Source organism: Pollachius pollachius (genome assembly GCF_949987615.1).
Source record: "Pollachius pollachius genome assembly, chromosome: 19".
Classification (NCBI taxonomy): Eukaryota; Metazoa; Chordata; class Actinopteri; order Gadiformes; family Gadidae; genus Pollachius; species Pollachius pollachius.
In genome coordinates, this window is record NC_136952.1 from 17,391,659 (window position 1) to 17,411,278 (window position 19,620).

General features: G+C 43.6%; 1 protein-coding gene across 2 annotated transcripts in view; it reads right to left on the reverse strand.

The window, feature by feature from the left end:
* jmjd1cb (jumonji domain containing 1Cb) overlaps positions 1–18,051 on the reverse strand; it is a 98,471-nt gene extending 80,420 nt beyond the window's left edge. For both annotated transcript variants that reach the window (XM_079756933.1, XM_079756932.1), the window contains exon 1: positions 17,712–18,051. In XM_079756933.1, the coding sequence (XP_079613059.1) occupies positions 17,712–17,867 (156 nt within the window). In that variant the 5' untranslated portion in view covers positions 17,868–18,051. The remainder of the gene's footprint in view (positions 1–17,711) is intronic.
* Between the last annotated feature and the right edge of the window lie 1,569 nt (positions 18,052–19,620).

A 19,620-nucleotide genomic window follows, 5' to 3' on the forward strand; every position in this document is an offset into this window, starting at 1 on the left:
TGACTCCCTGAAGTCCAGATTGAACCGCGACATGGAGGAGAAAGGGATTGTTGCCCATGATTGTTGCCTGGGATTGTCTCCCACCTGAGCCCTACTGCCAAATTCCAAATCGTTGCGTCTGAGCTTTCATATTTCAAAAGGCGGAGCAGGATGCCTATAGCTCGTTTTACACCAAACGTAATTTCTAGCCACTGGGGGGACCATAGGCAGGCTAGGGGAACTCATATTAATGTTAGAAAACCTCATAAAGTGACATTTTCATGCCATGGGACCTTTAACCTACTTTACAGTCGCCGTGATTGAACCGCTCCAACCGGTGTGAACCACAAATGACGCCGTATTGTCCTGTGTTGGTCATCCCAGAATTATTGAAGTTCTGTAAGTATAGTGCGCAGACTACCATCCACAGCATGTGACTGCAAAATGGCAGCTATAAACACCATGGCTGTGCGACCGTACATGCACTTCACAAATGGGGAATCGTACCGACTATAGATTCAACTAAACACCCCTCAGCTGGCATATGAATGAAATTTCTTCTCCTCCGTTTCCTTCTCCATCTACACTATCGCACTCAAGTTCTCTGTACACCGCCGCAGAAAGGCCCCTTACCCCTAACTGTGGTGTTTTTCATGTATGGCAGTAATGTCTTTCAGCTGTGGGCTCAATTTGAGACAGACCAAAGAGGTTGGAGTTGGGCCCCTATATAGATGCCTTGCACCCTTCCCCCTGCCCAGATCGCACACATGTGAACAGCCTGATGAATGCCAGTGGTCCCTAGACAATCCAGGATGTACAGTATAAGTGCTTTAGTGAGTCCACCTATGTATGTGTTAGTCACACAATTATGAAATAAAAAATACAAGGACACTATGGATACAATGGCAAATAAGAAAATGGCTGACAGATACAGAGAAAACAGAGTTCAGAACAAGGCCAGTGAATGACATCATGGAAAATAGGTTTTCATACGTCTGTATAATTACCATCACTGGCAAGCACTAGTCCACACTGAACCAGTGTGTGTGTGTGTGTGTGTGGGTGGGCATGTTTGTGTCTACATATCCTGTTTTAGCCTGGCTAACGCCAGACCTCATCTCAATCTACATTGAGATGAGGTCTGGGACCACACATTCATTTTCTCATATTTGAGGCGTGGTTTACGATTGCCCGGAGCCGTTTATTGCGCGCTACGAATGTTTATCATATGAGTCTGTACATAGCTCATAGCCAATCGTATCAATTATACCAGATGACGTATGTAGAGCGTCAGAAATTCGAAGAGGAAGAAGACGATGGGTGTGTCGCATAGACGTCGTCATCGTCTTGCCGTTCCTCCCTGTTCTGTGATTGGTTCCCTATCTCAGGCGAAAATCGGATCCATGGAATCCAGGCTGCCTAGCAGTGCGAAATGAAATTGCGTGCAAGGCAGCATGGGTATACCCAGGCTAATCCTGTCTAGGTCTGGAAACCAGCTACTTCTCCTTACATTTGGGCTTGTCATAAGAAGGACTAATTGACCTCGGGATGCAAAATAAACCACTACAGTTTGTAATGCTCATTTTGCCATTGTTCATTATTCATGGTATTGCCTTGTTGGATAACTTTGAACCATAGTTGCAGTACAAATATTAAGAAATCTCTCAATTGTCAGACACGCATGCAAATACACAAGCGCAAATAAGTTGTAATTTGTGTGTTTCTTAGCTTGCAGCCTATACTTTCAGTGTAGTTTGAAGAGCAGCCCCATTTTAATTGCATGCCACATAAAGACTCCAACCTCCACTTCTATTCTGGGGTCCTTAGCTATAAAGCCCAGTACAGATCAAAGATCTGTGACTAGAATGCATGCAACGGTCCACTGTTGAGAGTCCCCAGATAAGATTGTGACACAGGGCTGTCCACAAGGCTGTTGGGCGGCCTGTGGAGCCGTCTGCTGCAGCCGAGAGACAGAGAGCCGACTCTAACGGGATGCCACCGCTCATCAAAACAAAACCCAGCTCCAGGGACTGTGGTCCCCCTGGAGAGAGACTAATGAAGGATAAGGCTGCCTTTCCTGTCAACTGGTAAGAAACTAAAGATAAAGTACTGGATTGTTATAGTTCCCCTTTTAAAATGGGCTGGTTTGCTTTACTTTTGGTATGCCGCAAGCGAGTCATGGTGATGTCAGTGTTGTGGTCCACTATCCGCCACATTGAGATAAAAGGGAGAGATATGTCAATACCGTCCATAAACCAAACTCCAGTTAAGACCGACGCAAATTCTCTGCAATCCTTAAAGACCATTGCACGCTGCACAAACATGGTTTTGGGGCATCGGCTATCAATCAGATATTTAACACATTTAATTTGCACCTGGAATGCATTGAATGATGCTGTCGCGGGATAAAAGAGGATGATGATAGACTGTTACCCTCACATGTTTTTGAAATGTGATGGGGCAGGCCCTAACTCTCTTCTCTTCCACCCCTGATGGGCCCCGGTGCTCCGTTTGAACCTCATCAACACACTGCGAGACTGCACCAATCCTCATCTACCTCCACACGTCTCATCTGAGGTTTTGAGCGAAGCAGCCGACTCAGGCTTCTGGAACTAGTACTTTTGCTGTATCTGTGATTGCATTTGTATGGTTCATAAGGATTGCTGTGCCGTGGCGTCTTGTCTTTGGCATCCAGCACACTGTGGGATAGGATGGAGTCGTTACGCAGCTATCACTATTGCATGTTCATTTCACAGATGTTGGTGATTAAATGTAAATGTATGCTGCAGAACACTGGAGGGAGCTGCATTCATGTTCCACCCTGAGTGTAAAGATGAAGAGGAAGACCCTTTCTATGCGTATTGAGGAGTCGGATGATTCCCCCCTGATGGATGCAGACAGACTCAGACCCCCTCCTGATTTGGTTAGACCATCTCATGACCAACACCACGTGGGTGCATTTCCACCTTGATTTGTATGCCTTTTGGTGGTATACGATTCACGTCCGATTGCAAAAAAGACACGCTCATGTCCGGTGTAAAGGGGCTCTTTATCTGAGCTGGGCTAAGTAGGCTCTTGGTATTATAGCAATTGTTAGTTGCTTGTGCTAGGCAAACCATCAATTCAACGTTATTATAAAAATCCAGTTGTTAAAGGAAAAAAATAATCTTAATGTTTTAAATTTGATTAAGGTAAAACTGTAATCTCATCTTCTGCAACTAGGGCCTAGGCAAAACAGTTGATGTGCAATTTACATTGTTTGGAGAGTTGGTACATCTTGATTTCAAAAAGCCATCAAAACTACGGATGTGTACAGCAGATTAAAGAGATGCTTCAGAGTTAAGAAACCCATCATCTACCCACAAGCCACTACAATCAAATATATCCAAACACAGAGTTATTTGCCATCATCATTTAACTTACATTTCCCTGTAATGAGACTGTAGGCCAATGAATGTTACACATTGGAGAAGAGAAGGACTCGATGTCACAGTTAGACTACTATGCATGAATCCATAACATAACATGCATTCATTGTGAATGTGTACAGCCCAAAAAACACAGTGCAAATGTTTGGTTCATATTTGCTGCACGACCCAAAAAAGCTTGCTTTGCAAATGCCTCAGGTCTGTTTTAGATGCAAGATTCTTATCAATCTGACACAGACGTGTGCTTTGGCCTAATATTACTGTTTGGCAGAGAATTGAAAAAGCTATGTCTAAAATAAGCTACGTCTAAAACAAGCTACGTCTTAAACAAGCTAAAGCTGAAACAAAGAGAATACGGCATGAACGAGATGAGGGGCAGAGCCGTGACTTGGCAGGAATGGCTTTAAGGCTAACATAAACAACAAGGCTACGAAAAACCTTGTGCGTATGCACACGTACATGTGAACGCATGCACACGTACATGTGTGCGCATACTTGCGTGCGCGCGCGTGCGTGCGTGCGTGCGTGCGTGCGTGCGTGCGTGCGTGCGTGCGTGCGTGCGTGCGTGCGTGCGTGTGTGTGTGTGTGTGTTTGATATTGGTCCAGCAGAGCCACAGGGCAGGCTTTCTGCCATGATAGAAAAACACCTGGCGTGGCTCTAGGTGGGGCCGAACGACAGGAACCCCTCAGTGAAAACCATCATGAGGCCCCTTAGTACACGCTCGCCAAAACTGTACTGTCTTCAGTTAGCAGTGGGGTCCCCACGGACCAGTGCGGCTCCTACCTCTGGGGCGTTGGATCACCCGGTCATAAAACCAAAAAGGCTTTGACTAGATGGAGGAAATTTCTAAAGTGTTGTGTGGTCCTGGAGATCAAACAGTACCCATGTGTTGATGTCTCGATATACATGTTAACTCCATCCTGTCTTCTGCACTAGATGTCCTTTTCCAGACCAACCTTCATTAAAGCCCCAGAACATGGAACATTCTGTTGTTTGAGTAAAGGAGAAAGGCCAGAAAAACACACACGCGTGCACACACAGACACACTCACGTGCACCCTGACAGACACACTCACAAACACACTTGCAGACATAATCGCGTGCACCCTCACAGACACACTCAAAGACACACCCATAGACACACTGCAAGCACCCTGCAGACACACTCGCACACACTCACGTGCACCCTAACAGACACTTACGTGCACCATTACAAACACTCACAATCACACTCACAGACACTCACGTGCACTCTCAGTCATGTGCACCCTCACAGGCACACTCAAGTGCACAGTCACAGACACCCACACGGACACCCACAAGCTCACACTCTCTGAAAACAAGGCACAAACATAACAGGACTCTGAAACATGCTAATGGGAAACAGCACACATCCATCTTGTGTGGTTCTTTGTTTTCCTCTCCTTAGTCTGAACCATCCTTCTCTGTAACAAGACTTAAAAGGTTTGAAGGCCATGCTTAATTCACTGTAAACAAGGATGATGTAGTGCTTCTGCTGCATGGAGCCACTGAATATGCTATATTCTATTTATATTAGATCACAGACTCATTCACATGAATATCTCTCTCTCTCTCTAAGTTTCATATTGCATGTTTCCTGGATGCGTAAGGCGGCACGTGTCTGATGTTCTTCGCTGCATACCGATGCCTAACGCTGCACTAAGAGGCGCACACACACACGTTTCCTCACATTACTAGTTGTACCGTAACCCCGTTCTGCAGCTGCATGCGCATGTCTGTGTGTGCACTAACCCATCAGTGAAAGGGCTCTTATATAAGCTCAAAAAGGAACAAGAGACGTGTCCAGTAGGGTATCTAGTCTAGTTATGACAGTCTGCATTGAGTGCATTCTGACACTGATGCGCCCCGGCTGTACCATTGTTAACCCATCACACACACAGTAAGGTTTATATGAAGTGTTGGTATTTGTGCTTGGTATTTTGGTTCTGTTGTTTTAGGGCTCGGAGCTGCAGAGATTGTTGGCTGTGACAACATACCCAGTGCCTAAGAAAGAAGTAGCTATTAAGGCGTAAATCATTCCCTAAGCTCAAACATACAACTTGGGATACGGAGGGGAGACCAGGTGGTGAGGGCAGTTAAAAGAGAACAGGGAGATAGAACCGATGACTTGCATAAAGAAGACAAAGAGACAAGAGAAGGAATAACCTGAGCAGGAACTGCAAAAGAAGGAGAGAACGCATTGGGGTAAAAGGGATAAAGGTGGTTGTTATTGTAGTGTGAGTGCTGGGAAGAGAGTGGGTGGAGGAGGTATAGAAGGTGGAGGTCCTGGGTCACCAGGGGCCATAAGCCTGGTCTGGTGTTCATGTGTGGTCTGCTGAGGTTCAAACCCTACATAGTGCCTTTAACTCACACTGCACCACTGCTAGTTTACAAACAGCCCCCCCTTGTTTCCAACTTCTACACAGGAGGGAGCCTGACAAACACCGGACCCCCTAGGTCCTAAACACAACACACTGGACCTGAAGACAAACACTGGAACTCCAGGTCTTAAACACAACTTACTGGACCTGAACACAACACACTGGACCTCCAGAAAACCTCATGGGGGCACCTGGTCCTGAACACAACTCACTGGACCTCCAGATAAAAATAAGGAACATTTTTCAAAGAATTCCGTTGGAGATTATATGTTGTATCATGCTTCTCTCATATTGAGCTGCAAAGTGCAGAGGTGCATGGCATCTGGTGTAGAGGCAAAATAAATGGATGTCTTTTCAGAACTAGATCATTTACTTTTATAATAATACATTTTTATTGTGTTTTTCCGACTTTCGAACGAACGTAGGTTGAAGATGACGCATTTTCCATTCCGACCCTCCACTTCCGACTAGAAACGAACGCAGCATAACACAGCATAACGGTGTATAGACTCGCCGATACCCAGTACTGCATTTTAGGCAGTATTGGAGGGATTTCCGATACTGGTATCCGTATCAGAACAACTCTAGCTCTGTGTGATGATAGATTATCTTATCACTAGGAAACGGATGAAAAGCTAAAGGCAATCAACAGAAGTACACAGAAAAACACTTAGAATGATGGTAGCTAGGTTTAGCCATGCACGTGTGTGTGTGTGTGTGCGTATGTGTGTGTGCGTGTGTGGCAGTGTTAGAGACATCTGCTGTGAAGGTCAAGTTTCAGGTCTGTATGGAGCCAATCGATGAGGCCAACAGTAGAACACCCCTTCCTGCCCTCATCTGGTGCCGTGGAAACCACACGCGCACGCACACACACACACACACACACACACACACACACACACACACACACACACACACACACACACACACACACACACACACACACACACACACCTCAAGTGGTTATGAACTCCAAACAGGGAGCCTTCCATCAAATACAGAGCCATATGTATTGCATATTTATATTATAGAAATACAGACATTGTAAAAGTGCCAAAGACAGTGGTTATAAATCAATCACTTGGCCCTAGTATTAAGGGTTATTTGAATGAATAACCCTTATAACATGTACATTGTCTTCTAGAGGTATTACAAAACAGAGAACCCTATTTGCTGGTTATCCTGCACATTATGTTCCTGAAGCATACTCGACATGTGAGAGTGATCATGAACTTCATAGGCATGGCGCTGCATGTCGTCTACTGCATGGCTTAGACATGCATGTACGCCCTATTGGCCCAGAGTTGCTGGAAGACAGGTCAGAGACAAGATTTCGAACCAAACAAACCTCATCCTCATCATCAAAACTCATCCTCCGCCGATGACTCAACAACAACAACAACAACAACAACAACAACAACAACACAAGCCCACATGCCTCAACACCTGGGTCCAGTCAACATTCTGTGGGCAGAAAATGTCTTAAAAAATAAGTGACACTGAATTTGTCTGGGGTAAAAATTACCTGATATACAAGTGTTTTGTTTTTTTTGCTAGTTTAGAGGAAGGTGCAACGAAGAACTCTGTTAAGTTAATTCTGGAGACGTGTATTGCTGCAGTGTTGTGTGCTTTGTGAGAACTAAAATAAAAGCCTGGAGGCTATTACGTGAAGTATTCCTTCCTGCTGCAGGTGAGAGGGCCCTAGCATTGCCTCTCACTTGTAATTACACAGCAGGACTCCACTACAACTGCCACACCTCATCTTGTGTGCGCGTGTGTGTGTAAAAACCTGTTTGGAATACCTCCCAGTAGGCTTCTCTTTCAAGGTGTGCCATGTTGTGGCAATCTCTCTGTCCTGTTAAAGGCATATCAGTCTCTCCTTGTGTTACCACTTGTTTGACTGAGTTGACTCTTGTCTGGGTATTCCTCACACTAGAACAACTGGCCACCCTCAATCATTTCAATGCCAGACCTAGTGCCTAGTGCCATACTAGTGCCACATTGACAAGACCCAACAGTCCCCAGCACAGACACGGGAATGCCAGATGCAGGAAGTGTGTGCATCCATACAGATATTTGGGGATGAACATGTGGTTTTCTTTCAGGTGTATGTGATGCAAGAAGCGAAACAATGAAAGAGTTGTGGAGCTCCGTTTCCCGGATGGATGGATATTGGATGGTTTGAATGATGAAACTGATTGGCTTGCTTGCTAGGCATTTAGCATTTAGTGCTCTGGTTGGACGGTAGTAGCTACCTCCTCAATGGCTAGCAACAAAGGCTTTTCAAAATAAACCACAAAGTTTCCAAATACAAAACAGTCATGGTAAAGGGATAGGGACGGATCAGAAGAAGATTTCAACAATGCTCACAAACGTTATTTACTAACTAAAGCTTAAATTATGCACAAGTGCATGACTCATGGAAAGGCCTAGAAGACTGTCTCTCTTGGACTGTTACCTCTTCTGCAAGAGACAGACAGCGAGAGTGACAGGAAGTAAGAGAGTCAAAGAGAGAGATAAAGAGAGAGAAGAACAAGGGGATCTGTGTGGGTCAACAGAGCCAGGGAGCCTCTTCCTTAATGAGGTAACAAGCATTTACTTGTTTAATTGGGGCTCGCATTCCAGCTGAGGCACGTCAAATACCTTCTGCTACCGCAGTGCCGGTTGGGACGGCAGAGGAAGAACACAAAGTGGTTCGGAAATTAATCAAGTACTGCACTGAGACAGTGCAGAACAACACATGAAAAGCAAAGCAGGTCTTCCCTTTGTCTCAGGGCACATTGGCACAAGAGAGAACCCATTATTGGACTACAGCAGGTCATTGCTCTGCTATGTGGTAGTTGGCTTAAAATGGGAAAAGTGAGATATATAAGAGAACAGGGTGACAGGGGAGCATTACTGAATTCCTATTGTGTGGAAGTATTGGATTATTTGCAATGTTCCCCATCTAATTGTGCATATAGAGCTACGTATGCCAATCAAGCATGAATGAATTTAGGTTGTGGAATGGTCGATATGAGGTTCAAGGTTGGGGTTGGAGGGAAACAAAAGAACATTAAGGGAAAAAGAATATCCAGCTGCATATAAGCATCTGGAAGAAGTTATTGTAGTTCACTATAGCCACACAGAAACACAGTAGAAGGAGTTATTGTAGTTCACTATAGCCACGCAGAAACACAGTAGAAGGAGTTATTGTAGTTCAATATAGCCATGCAGAAACACAGTAGAAGGAGTTATTGTAGTTCACTATAGCCACACAGAAACACAGTAAAAGGAGTTATTGTAGTTCACTATAGCCATGCAGAAACACAGTAGAAGGAGTTAGTGTAGTTCACTATAGCCACGCAGAAACACAGTAGAAGGAGTTATTGTAGTTCACTATAGCCATGCAGAAACACAGTAGAAGGAGTTATTGTAGTTCACTATAGCCACGCAGAAACACAGTAGAAAGAGTTATTGTAGTTCACTATAGCCACGCAGAAACACAGTAGAAGGAGTTATTGTAGTTCACTATAGCCACGCAGAAACACAGTAGAAGGAGTTATTGTAGTTCACTATAGCCACGCAGAAACACAGTAGAAGGAGTTATTGTAGTTCACTATAGCCACGCAGAAACACAGTAGAAGGAGTTATTGTAGTTCAATATAGCCATGCAGAAACACAGTAGAAGGAGTTATTGTAGTTCACTATAACCATGCAGAAACACAGTAGAAGGAGTTATTGTAGTTCACTATAGCCACGCAGAAACACAGTAGAAGGAGTTATGTAGTTCACTATAGCCATGCAGAAACAGAAGAATGAAGAAATAGGGAGGGGACATACAAAGCTTTGTTGTTGTTATGTTGATCTTTCTGACTGCCTGTTACAATGTGCTCCACTGTGCACCAACATAGCAGTCCTCCTGCACAAATCAATACCAGACTATGGACTGTTCCCCACACAAAAGAAAGGATGGGATGATCCGTTTGCTCACAGTCACTAGAGGACAGATGATGACATTAGCATTTGGCAAGACACTCCTTGTCAGAAATGAGCTCATGTAAACTAGCATAACTATTGCTACTGATAGTTCTTTGATAAGGACATGTATAATCAAAGGAATGATAGATTAATAGTGGTTTCCTTTAGTCTCAGGCAATGTCTGAGTCAGTCCACAATGTCTGTCTACAAAGCTCCTTAGCACGCAAGCAATCAATTGATCCGGCTATTTCTGTTCAATATGGTAGCACTGGAATCAATTATGTCGTTTATCAGATTCTGTACACAAATCAATAAGGAACGTTGTTGTATTTCAGTACCTGGAGGTCATTATCTGATCCACGACACGTTGTGGGACTGAAGAGGAGCAGAACTCTCCTCAGTGGTTCTCACTCTGAGAGGCTTCCTCGCGGCGGGGAAAGAGTTAAGCACTGTGCAGTCGGTGAACTCAGAGGAACCGTCGTTCACGTGGCTCAGCTGCTGTTGCTAAGGGAGAGAGGCCAGACAGAGCACTCTCTCTCCCCGTGCCCCTCTCTCCCTCTCTCCCTTTCATAGTGGCACGCTACTAATAAGCGAGTTCAGAACATTCACTCTCCCTCTCTCCCTCTCTCCCTCCATCTGCCTCCAGCTCTCTGCTCTCCCTCACATATCAAAGAGCTCACCAGTGAGTCATGCAGCAGCAGCAGAGCTTAGCCTCCTCCACAGTGCAGGGCCATGCTCAACAGAATATCGTAGAAGATTAGAAGGAGAGAACCGCAGCACACACCTAAAACACGTGCTTTGGACTTTTACAATCAAACCAAATGGATGCATGAAATAATTGCATTTTTTATCAAAAGTAAAAATAATGTTATGCTGAGAACCGAGGATGTACGATACAATTTAAACATGCAAATGTGAAGTCATTTTGTATCGCACTATAACGTGAATTACATGGACATCAATGACTTACTGTGCACACACACACAGTATATGCAGTGATGTTTAACCACTGACTAACAAACCATTTATTAGATTCAGAATATAACATATTAATGTGCAGCCTTCCCTTCCATCTGCATGGTCTGCAATGGTTTTGGTAGATCGCACAGCAATATTAGCTAGTTCGTATGTATATTACTTATCCGAATCCAGACCGAAATAAACAGAAAATGAAGAGGCGAAAGCATACACGGTAAGCAGATGCTAATGAGTTCAGTTATTTCACAACAGGATTGCGTCGTTCCATCCCAGGGTCATCTGATGTCAGGGTAAAGGCATACAGCAGGGGAAAGCATGACAGCACCTTGTTCCAACCTCCAGATCTCACACACAAGAATACAGCAGTCACAACCTTTGTTGACTCGGAACCCCATGTGACATCAATGTGTTTTTATCCTGCCATTTTCCCAGGGCAAGATTTACCAGGCGGAGAAAACAAGGAGGGCCTGAAGTCTGCCTCTCTGACAACCTGGTGACAAATACACAAGGACCCTACTATAGCCATGCAGACCTCCGTTCAGGGGAACTCCCCCTCAGACCTCCCCTGTTCCCTGCAGGACTCAAAGAGGGATGGCCCAACTAGATTACTCTGACAACTAGGGGGCAAATGAACAAGCTCTGTATTATGGTAAGGTGTATGCATGTCTGGTGGGTATCTTATAAATGAAGGAGCTTCCTAAGATTCAATGGAGAAGACCTGTGGTCCCTCTTTACCACAACCTAGCTCCTTTGGCTTCCAGAGCTAGTGACTTATGCAGTTAGACCCTTCTTAACAAGACAATGTCATACTTATAAAGACCTGCTTCTTCATTATACAAATGTCCCACTCATTACACAGTACGGTGGACTCTCCACTAAAAAACTAACAATGAAATGTTAGGCCTGACAACAAGCACTCTACTGCTGCAGTCTAATTGAGACAAAGCTGATTATCAACAGTAATTGGAAGCCACAATTACATGATAGGAAAGGAAGGAATCAAACAGAATAAACCCTGTTTATTAATTGCTCAGAGTTACTGGCAATGATATAACAGCTTTCCTCCAAATCGTTGGTAAAACCGTTCGTTATTGCAGCCAAGCCACCATAGTTTGGCAGGAGTCCTCTAAACTTTATTGGACATTTCCACTGCGTCCAAGAAAGAAGTAGTCCTAAAAAAGTCAAAATTCGAACAAGGAGGCTTCTTAGAATATCTCAGTGCTTGAAATGGTGACCGTTTGGTCACATATGCTCCTGAAATGTAATCCGAGTGACCACAAATTATAATTGGGAGAATTGTGCGAGTGCAAATAGTTCTGGAGCAATCTTTTTCCCAATGTCCCTTTCTTTTTACATTGATTACTATCAACTCCATATGTGCCATGTTCAGATTAATGTACCTGTATTTTGTATTTTAACAAGTGCAGACTTTTTTTGTGTTTCGCACACATTACTTTACTGGTCATGTCAACGAGCACATCAGTTTATTTAGAATTAACCAAACTAAGTAGTGAATGTAAACATATTGACGGTCAACATGGAACCAGAAGATAACAGCAGCAGTATGCTCCCATAGTCAACAAAGTTTATCTAGAAAGATAATCATTCATGTCCATCTCTAATACCGTTGGGGCCAATGGAAATGTCCGTAGGCTTCCTAGACGCCTTCAAGGTGCAGCATGGAAAAGTCGTACTATGATTTGGAACCAAACCCAGCAGGTCATGCACTCCATCTCTGCTGCCTCCTTGGGATGTCTGTATCCATGCCCTGTACAATAATGCTGTGAGCGCAAATGTGATCCACAGGCAAGAGGATTCCCTGAACCAATCAGGGAAGAGGTTCTGAGTTGTCAGAAAGCTGGGGGTGGTCTAACATCTAAATTGTTGCATACAGAGGCAGGTATGCAGTCACCCAGAATATATATTCTCACAGAGCATTTCACTCACTAACAGCTGACATGTGGCTATTGCATTTCATACAAATTACACTCAAATCATAGCTCCTTAATCTTACATACTGCACCTGTAATGACATGCATCTCAAATCATGTAGGTCACTTCAGAAAAAAGCATGTGCTTAATGACAAATAGACACTTTTATGCAACATACTATTGGTGATACTTGATATTTGCCTCCAGCCCAATCCTAGTGTTTTTAACGGGGAAGCATTCCGAAACAGAAAGAATGCTGTCATGGATGTGGAGAAGGTATCATTGTAGGTGTTTCTCTGGGTAGACCACTCAGGCCCAGTCATTCATACAGGAAATGATAGCAGCTGGTGAGTGGTACAAGCCCTAATGTATTCCCAGGGTTATCTGGGAGGCCTCTCAGACTTTAGAGCGAGTGCTTTATGGCTGCCTTATGTCGTCCTCTGGTGTAGCGTAGCGCAAGAAAGAGAGAGAGAGACAGAGTGGGGGGGATGGGGGAAGGGCAGTTAGCCAGCCAAACAGCCAGCGAGTCCATCCTGGTTTCAGATTACATTTTGTTTCCTTAGGCACCAGAAAACACACCACTAACACTCTCAGTATCCAGTTGCATCAGTGCCACAGAACGCCACAGAACACTAGGCAGCACAAAGCACTCCTGCAAGATTAATACTTCCAATATCAAGGTCGTCAACCCACGCTACCATGCTTTACCGTCATTATCTCCATGGACGTTGTATAGAAAATGTTAACACAAACCTAACACTATTTTAGAGATTATAAAAATTGGTAAAAGCCGGTCGCAGCCTATATTGAGAAATATATAAGCCTTGATATGCGTAATCCTATGATTTTTATCATAGGACAGTTTCTAAAAAACAGAATATTGCACGTGAACAGAATAGTCCTTCAAGAAAGAGGAGGTTCTGTGCTAGGAGGCTTGATTACTACATACGCATTGATGCATTGATGCTCCATTTGTATGGTACACCGGTACGCCTGACCTGCTCGAGAGACATCGTTACGTATTTTTCTGGTTTACAGCACTTATAGTGTTCCTGTTTGTCATTGGCTAGTCATTGTTATTGTTAGCTTCACTAGCCTCTTTAGCAAACCAGCTTGAAAACAAACAGAACTTTACATTGTATTGCACGCACAGCAAGACCGTGCAATGCATTAATTGGTGAGTGGAATAAAGTAGCAATGTAATCCCGTTTGTAAGAGCATTTATAAACGACATTAAAATGACCAACGTGGTACAAATACAAAGAAAATAAATCTCTTTACGGGCACAGCCATTTTTGTTGTCGAGTCGTACGGTCAGCCTCACTGAACTCGGTATACTCTCCAAACTACGAGTGGGACCGACCAAAAGAGGGCGTTCCTCCCTGAAATGCGGCAAGAAAACTGGGAGATTTCCCCAATTGCCACTTGTAAGGCTGGTGTACGATACAAATGGATCGCAGCATAAGTACAATGACATGGATACTTTTAAACATTCACTGAAGCCAGTCACTGTAAAGGTTTTATATAATCTCAATCAGAAAGTGAAAGTCTTTTGTGCCTTGACTCTGTTCGAATTAAAGCACAGATGATCGGCTGGATCAAGACAACCAAACATATTTTCAAGTTAAACACGCTATTTGTAGGTTCTGTGTGTGGTTATCGAAAACACATTTATTGTAATTACAGAATAGAATTTCAGAGAAAAGAGAAATGTAAATACAGTCAGGAAAAGGTCCAACAGTGGCATTGCCTGCTACTGTTCACACACATGCATAAACACAAAGACACGCTACAACTGTAATGAAGACAATGGGCGCTATAGGGTGACCTGGTGCCCTGCTATCTCATCCTTTGTGAATACACATGAGCGGGGCCATTTTCTGATGAATGTGCAAAAGTTTTGCCACTGAGGGACTTTTCCTTCTGGTTCGACCCCCTGTATCTTTGTCCCTGGAGGTCTACAAACAAGGCCACCAAGAGAAGAGGAGGCTGCAACATGGTCTATATCAGTTGATTCTGGATGACATGTCTGCTAAAATTCCATGGACCATTTTAGGAGGAAATGTTACCTTTCATATCAACGTCCTGTGTTTTGTACTTCTCAAACCACCTTCCTTGCAAAATGGGTTGACTTAGGTAGATATGTATAATAATCGGTGACCTACTTAATAAAGATATAGATAATCACAGGAAAGAGCTAACATAATGTTCTAACATGTAATCATTATTAAGAGTGGATTTTTATACCGGTAGTTTAACTCAGTATAAAACATGATTGTTTAACTTAATAAGACTAGGTTGTCGTACAACGTTAACTGTATATGATAGACCTTAATTTACACTGTTGCTACCAATTTTGTCCAGACAGTAATGATTTAACTTTTGCATGATCTCTTCTAATACTTCCATCTAATTGAGCCAAATGAATTATCCAACATGACCTCCATTAACCTTACTCTATACGTCCCACATTGAGCTGGCTCTGGGCCAGTCAGGCTGTGGTAAACCAATTGCCAGTCCAGCTGTCGTTTACCAAACTACCACAGTTAACAATGCAAAATACCAGAATTATTAGCATACCAACATTGTTTTGGTTGAAACTTTGAGCGTAAATAATTACACTACTGTCAAATTGAATATAGAAGTAAGTAATAGTTAATAGTTTCATTGACATAATTTCATGTCTGTTGTATTACAATACAGCACTATGAACCATTTAATCAAATGTGAAACATGGCGATCCGAGTACAAGTCTGCTCTAGAATTATGACCAGAGACACTTGACAAAGGTCTGACAGCCTGGCTTGACACACTTCTTCTAATCTAATCTCCAATCCTCTTCCACTGTATTCAGTCAGATAGTTAAGATGCTTGCTAATGAGACTTTGCCCTATTGTATGGAATTAAACCAGACATCTACTCACGGACTAAATCCTGTCACATGTAAAGACCCCATTCTACAGGGGAATTAGAAAACATGCTAGTGTTAAAGGGGAACATGTCTTTTGCAATGGTCAAACATAGAAAACAATATAAATACAATATAGGTAATTTAAGAGATTCCATAAATGGAACATTAAATTATCGTTAAATGTATTGGCCTTCATCTAAAATATTTAGTTAATAAAATACATTCTAGCATAACTAATAGACTACAGCCCTTTTGCCATGATACCAAACACAACTTGAAGAAATATAAAACGGTACACAAGGTTCAAATCACTTGCAACCCTCTATTCAAAGATTGGTACGGTTATTACATATTGAAATATCTGTAACGTTATGATGTTAACATTAAAGCCAAACAGCACACACAGACATTCAGTGACAGATAACACTCCCTCAAAACCAAAACAACCACCATATTGTCTGTTGTACTATTTATACTAACTGTACCTACTGTGACCTGTTAATTAGTAGGTTACCTTGTTTAAATAGTAGTAGTAGTAGTAGTAGTAGTATAAAAGGCCTAAATGTTGACATGGAAAGCTAAATTTCTTCTCTGAACAAAAGGAAGTAGGGAGTATATGCACACACTGTGCAGTAAGTATCCCCATAAAAAAGGTTTGTCAGGGCAAACATGTCATTGTTTGTATTGGGAAATAGACCAAATGTGATGGTAGCCAGAAAATAGCTAACAGTATCTTTACAGATATGTGGTCTGCTCCTAAAATGGTGATTTAATTCAAATTGACTACACGGTTAGGGCTATTTCACAAAGCTTTCAAAGAAACAAAAGTGGTCTTAAATGACAAAAAGCATTTAAACTCCAGACAAACTGACTATTGTTCAGCCTGCAGCACGATAGTTTTATGTTTTTACAAGTCATGAATTCCTCAGGCCGGGTCCAAGTCGGAGCAAGGGTTGTTGTCGAGGACAGACTCCGGCTCGTCAGAGGACAGACCCCGGCTCGTCAGAGGACAGACCCCAGCTCGAGGACAGACCAATAGTTCTGCATTTAACGGCAACATTCAACTAGTGAAGAGACAGTACATCTAAATGAAGTTCTAGAAGGCTGACATTCAGTGTAAACAGTCAGTGTATCAACAGTGTAGAAGTGATTACGAAATGTAGTCTGCTTGAAATCGAACTACCTGAAAAAGAGTTTCCAAATATCCCTGCTATGTAATAGTAAGTTGTTACAGATGTGTTTTAATGTCATGATTGTTTTACCTGTGTGTCTCAGGGCTTGTCTTTGAATCAGGTAGATTGTGTGGACAAAAGCACCAGGTAGGAAACAATCCCTGATGAAGGTTTCCTATTCAATTTCGTCGATATGAACTTGACATTTGTACTAATAACAGTCTAATCCTTTAATGTGTGGTCTGCATTTGAAGAGGTAGTTCTAAGGAGCCAGGGTCTGCTGAGAGCGACCCCCTTCTGGGCGCCTAGTGCTTCTGGGGTCCAATAAGTGGACACAATGCTATGGATATCACAGTGAGATGTCTCAGACACCCAGCCACATGTAATAAGCACGTGATAATGAACCAATAAGCTGTAATAACATAACATAACATAACATCCCTACTCATTCATCTACCACGTTGAGCCTCAACACCAGGTCTCTGCTGTCCCTCAGCCCACCACGGGTAGCCTCTACACCAGGTCTCCGCTGTCCCTCAGCCCCCCGCCACGATGAGCCTCCACACCAGGTCTCCGCTGTCCATCAGCCCCCCACCACGATGAGCCTCCACACCAGGTCTCCGCTGTCCCTCAGCCCCCCACCACGATGAGCCTCCACACCAGGTCTCCGCTGTCCCTCAGCCCCCCACCACGGTGAGCCTCAACACCAGGTTTCTGCTGTCGCTCAGCCCACCACGGTGAGCCTCCACACCAGGTCTCCGCTATCCCTCAGCCCCCACCACGGTGAGCCTCCACACCAGGTTTCCGCTGTCCCTCAGCCCCCCACCACGGTGAGCCTCCACACCAGGTTTCTGCTGTCCCTCAGACCACCATGACCAGCCCAGCTACCGAGGGTTTTGCATCTTACTTTGCATATAACAGTCAGGATAAACCTGTGGTTCAGTCTTACCGTAAGGTCGGGGTTGTCGTTGTCCCGGTGGCTGACGGCTCGTATGACCCCGGACCTCCAGGGCCACCGGCCGATGTCCCCGCTCCCCGGCGGCTCGTCCCCGCTCACGCAGAGGAACCGCTTCCCGACCAGCTCCGGCCGAGCCTCGGCTGCCATGGCCCTTCACTGGTCCCAAACCTCGACAAACCTCGACAACGACGCCCTTAACGATCTGTCATTTACTACATGAAACCAGCTCTTGAATCATACCAAATAAAGAAAACAAAAAAGAGCCGATATGTGTGAGTAAAATCTGCAAAACGACCCGGGGGGTTTAAATATCTAGCGTCTCCTCCGCCCGCTCAACGTTCGTCTCTGTTCGCTCTGAGTGAAGCGGTGGGAGCGGGTCTAACCACCGCTGCATTCGCCGAGGTGTTCCTCCGCTGCAGCGCCCCGACTTGTAGTGTGGCAGCGGACGTGTGATTACATCGGCCACACAGAATCTCACTATGGAATGCATTGCTTTAATTGTCGTTTTGACTGTGTTACTACACTGCCTAATTACATCATGACCCTGTTAATCCATGGGGAAACCTATGGTTGGACGATTCAATGCAAATATCCAATGTTTTGCTGCCTCACAGTCGTGTTAAATAGTGCCCTGACGAAAACACCGTCTTGAACCTCATCGCACATCTGTCTTAAAATAAGCTATGGATGTGTTTTTCTTGAATTGAGGTTCAAGTAACATCTCACAGTGGCCACATACCAAATCGAATGAATTAACACACTCATTAAACTTCCCATTCACGCTTTAATCGAACCTAAGTATTTACATATTCAACAATTATTAGTGTGTGTGTGACAATTTAGTGGCATTGTCTATTTCATAAGATGGGTTTGAATTAGGAATGTTTTCTGTTGATGACAAAAGGGTTGTGTAAAAAGGGTTGAAGGCAAGACAGAGAATAATAACAAAGAATGGTGAGACAAAGAAAATAAAGTAATATGAAAGAAGGTGGCGAAGCAACAAACATGTGTGCCTGTGCGTCTAGTAGTACTTAAGAAGACATCTCCCTGGATGAACCTTAAGGGTAGGGTTTCGGGAAGTTTGAAAAGAAAAAGATGGACAACATTTTTAAAGGGCAATGGACACAGGGATGTAAAAAGATAGATAGATGAACAAAATATATCTGGAGGGGCATCAATGAAGGGGCAAATCAAGTAATACTTTTGCAAATTTAATGAAAAATGACAGGAAGATCTTCAGACAGAAATGGAGACGTCAGACCTATAAACATACCGACACACAGGCAGACAAATAGATAGACAGATAGATAAATGGATAGGCATGTTTGGTGAAGGTTATCTTGAAGTAGTATTTCAGTATTTCTGCTGCATGTTTGGCTCTGTCTCAGGCTGTCTATGGCTAGCAATCCTCTGCTGGGAATCTCCCTCAAGAACACTGCTCCCCACTGCAGCCTGTGCACCTTCATGAATAACAAGTAGCTATGGACCTAGCCACCAGAATATGCTCAAATGCAACACACACACACACACACACACACACACACACACACACACACACACACACACACACACACACACACACACACACACACACACACACATCACAATCATTCAAAAATGCACAGTAAAGTATGCGCAGTAATACAATGCATTAAATAATGAAAACAATAAATAACTGACACAAAGGGATTCATAACACAGATCCAGAAATACACAACCCCACACAATATCCCCACTCCTTCTGTCTGGCTTACAATATTTATCACACATGCAAGCTACATGCAACAATTACATATAATTATATACAAACACACCCACCCAGACACCCACCCACACCCACACTCACACCCACACACACACACACACACACACACACACACACACACACACACACACACAC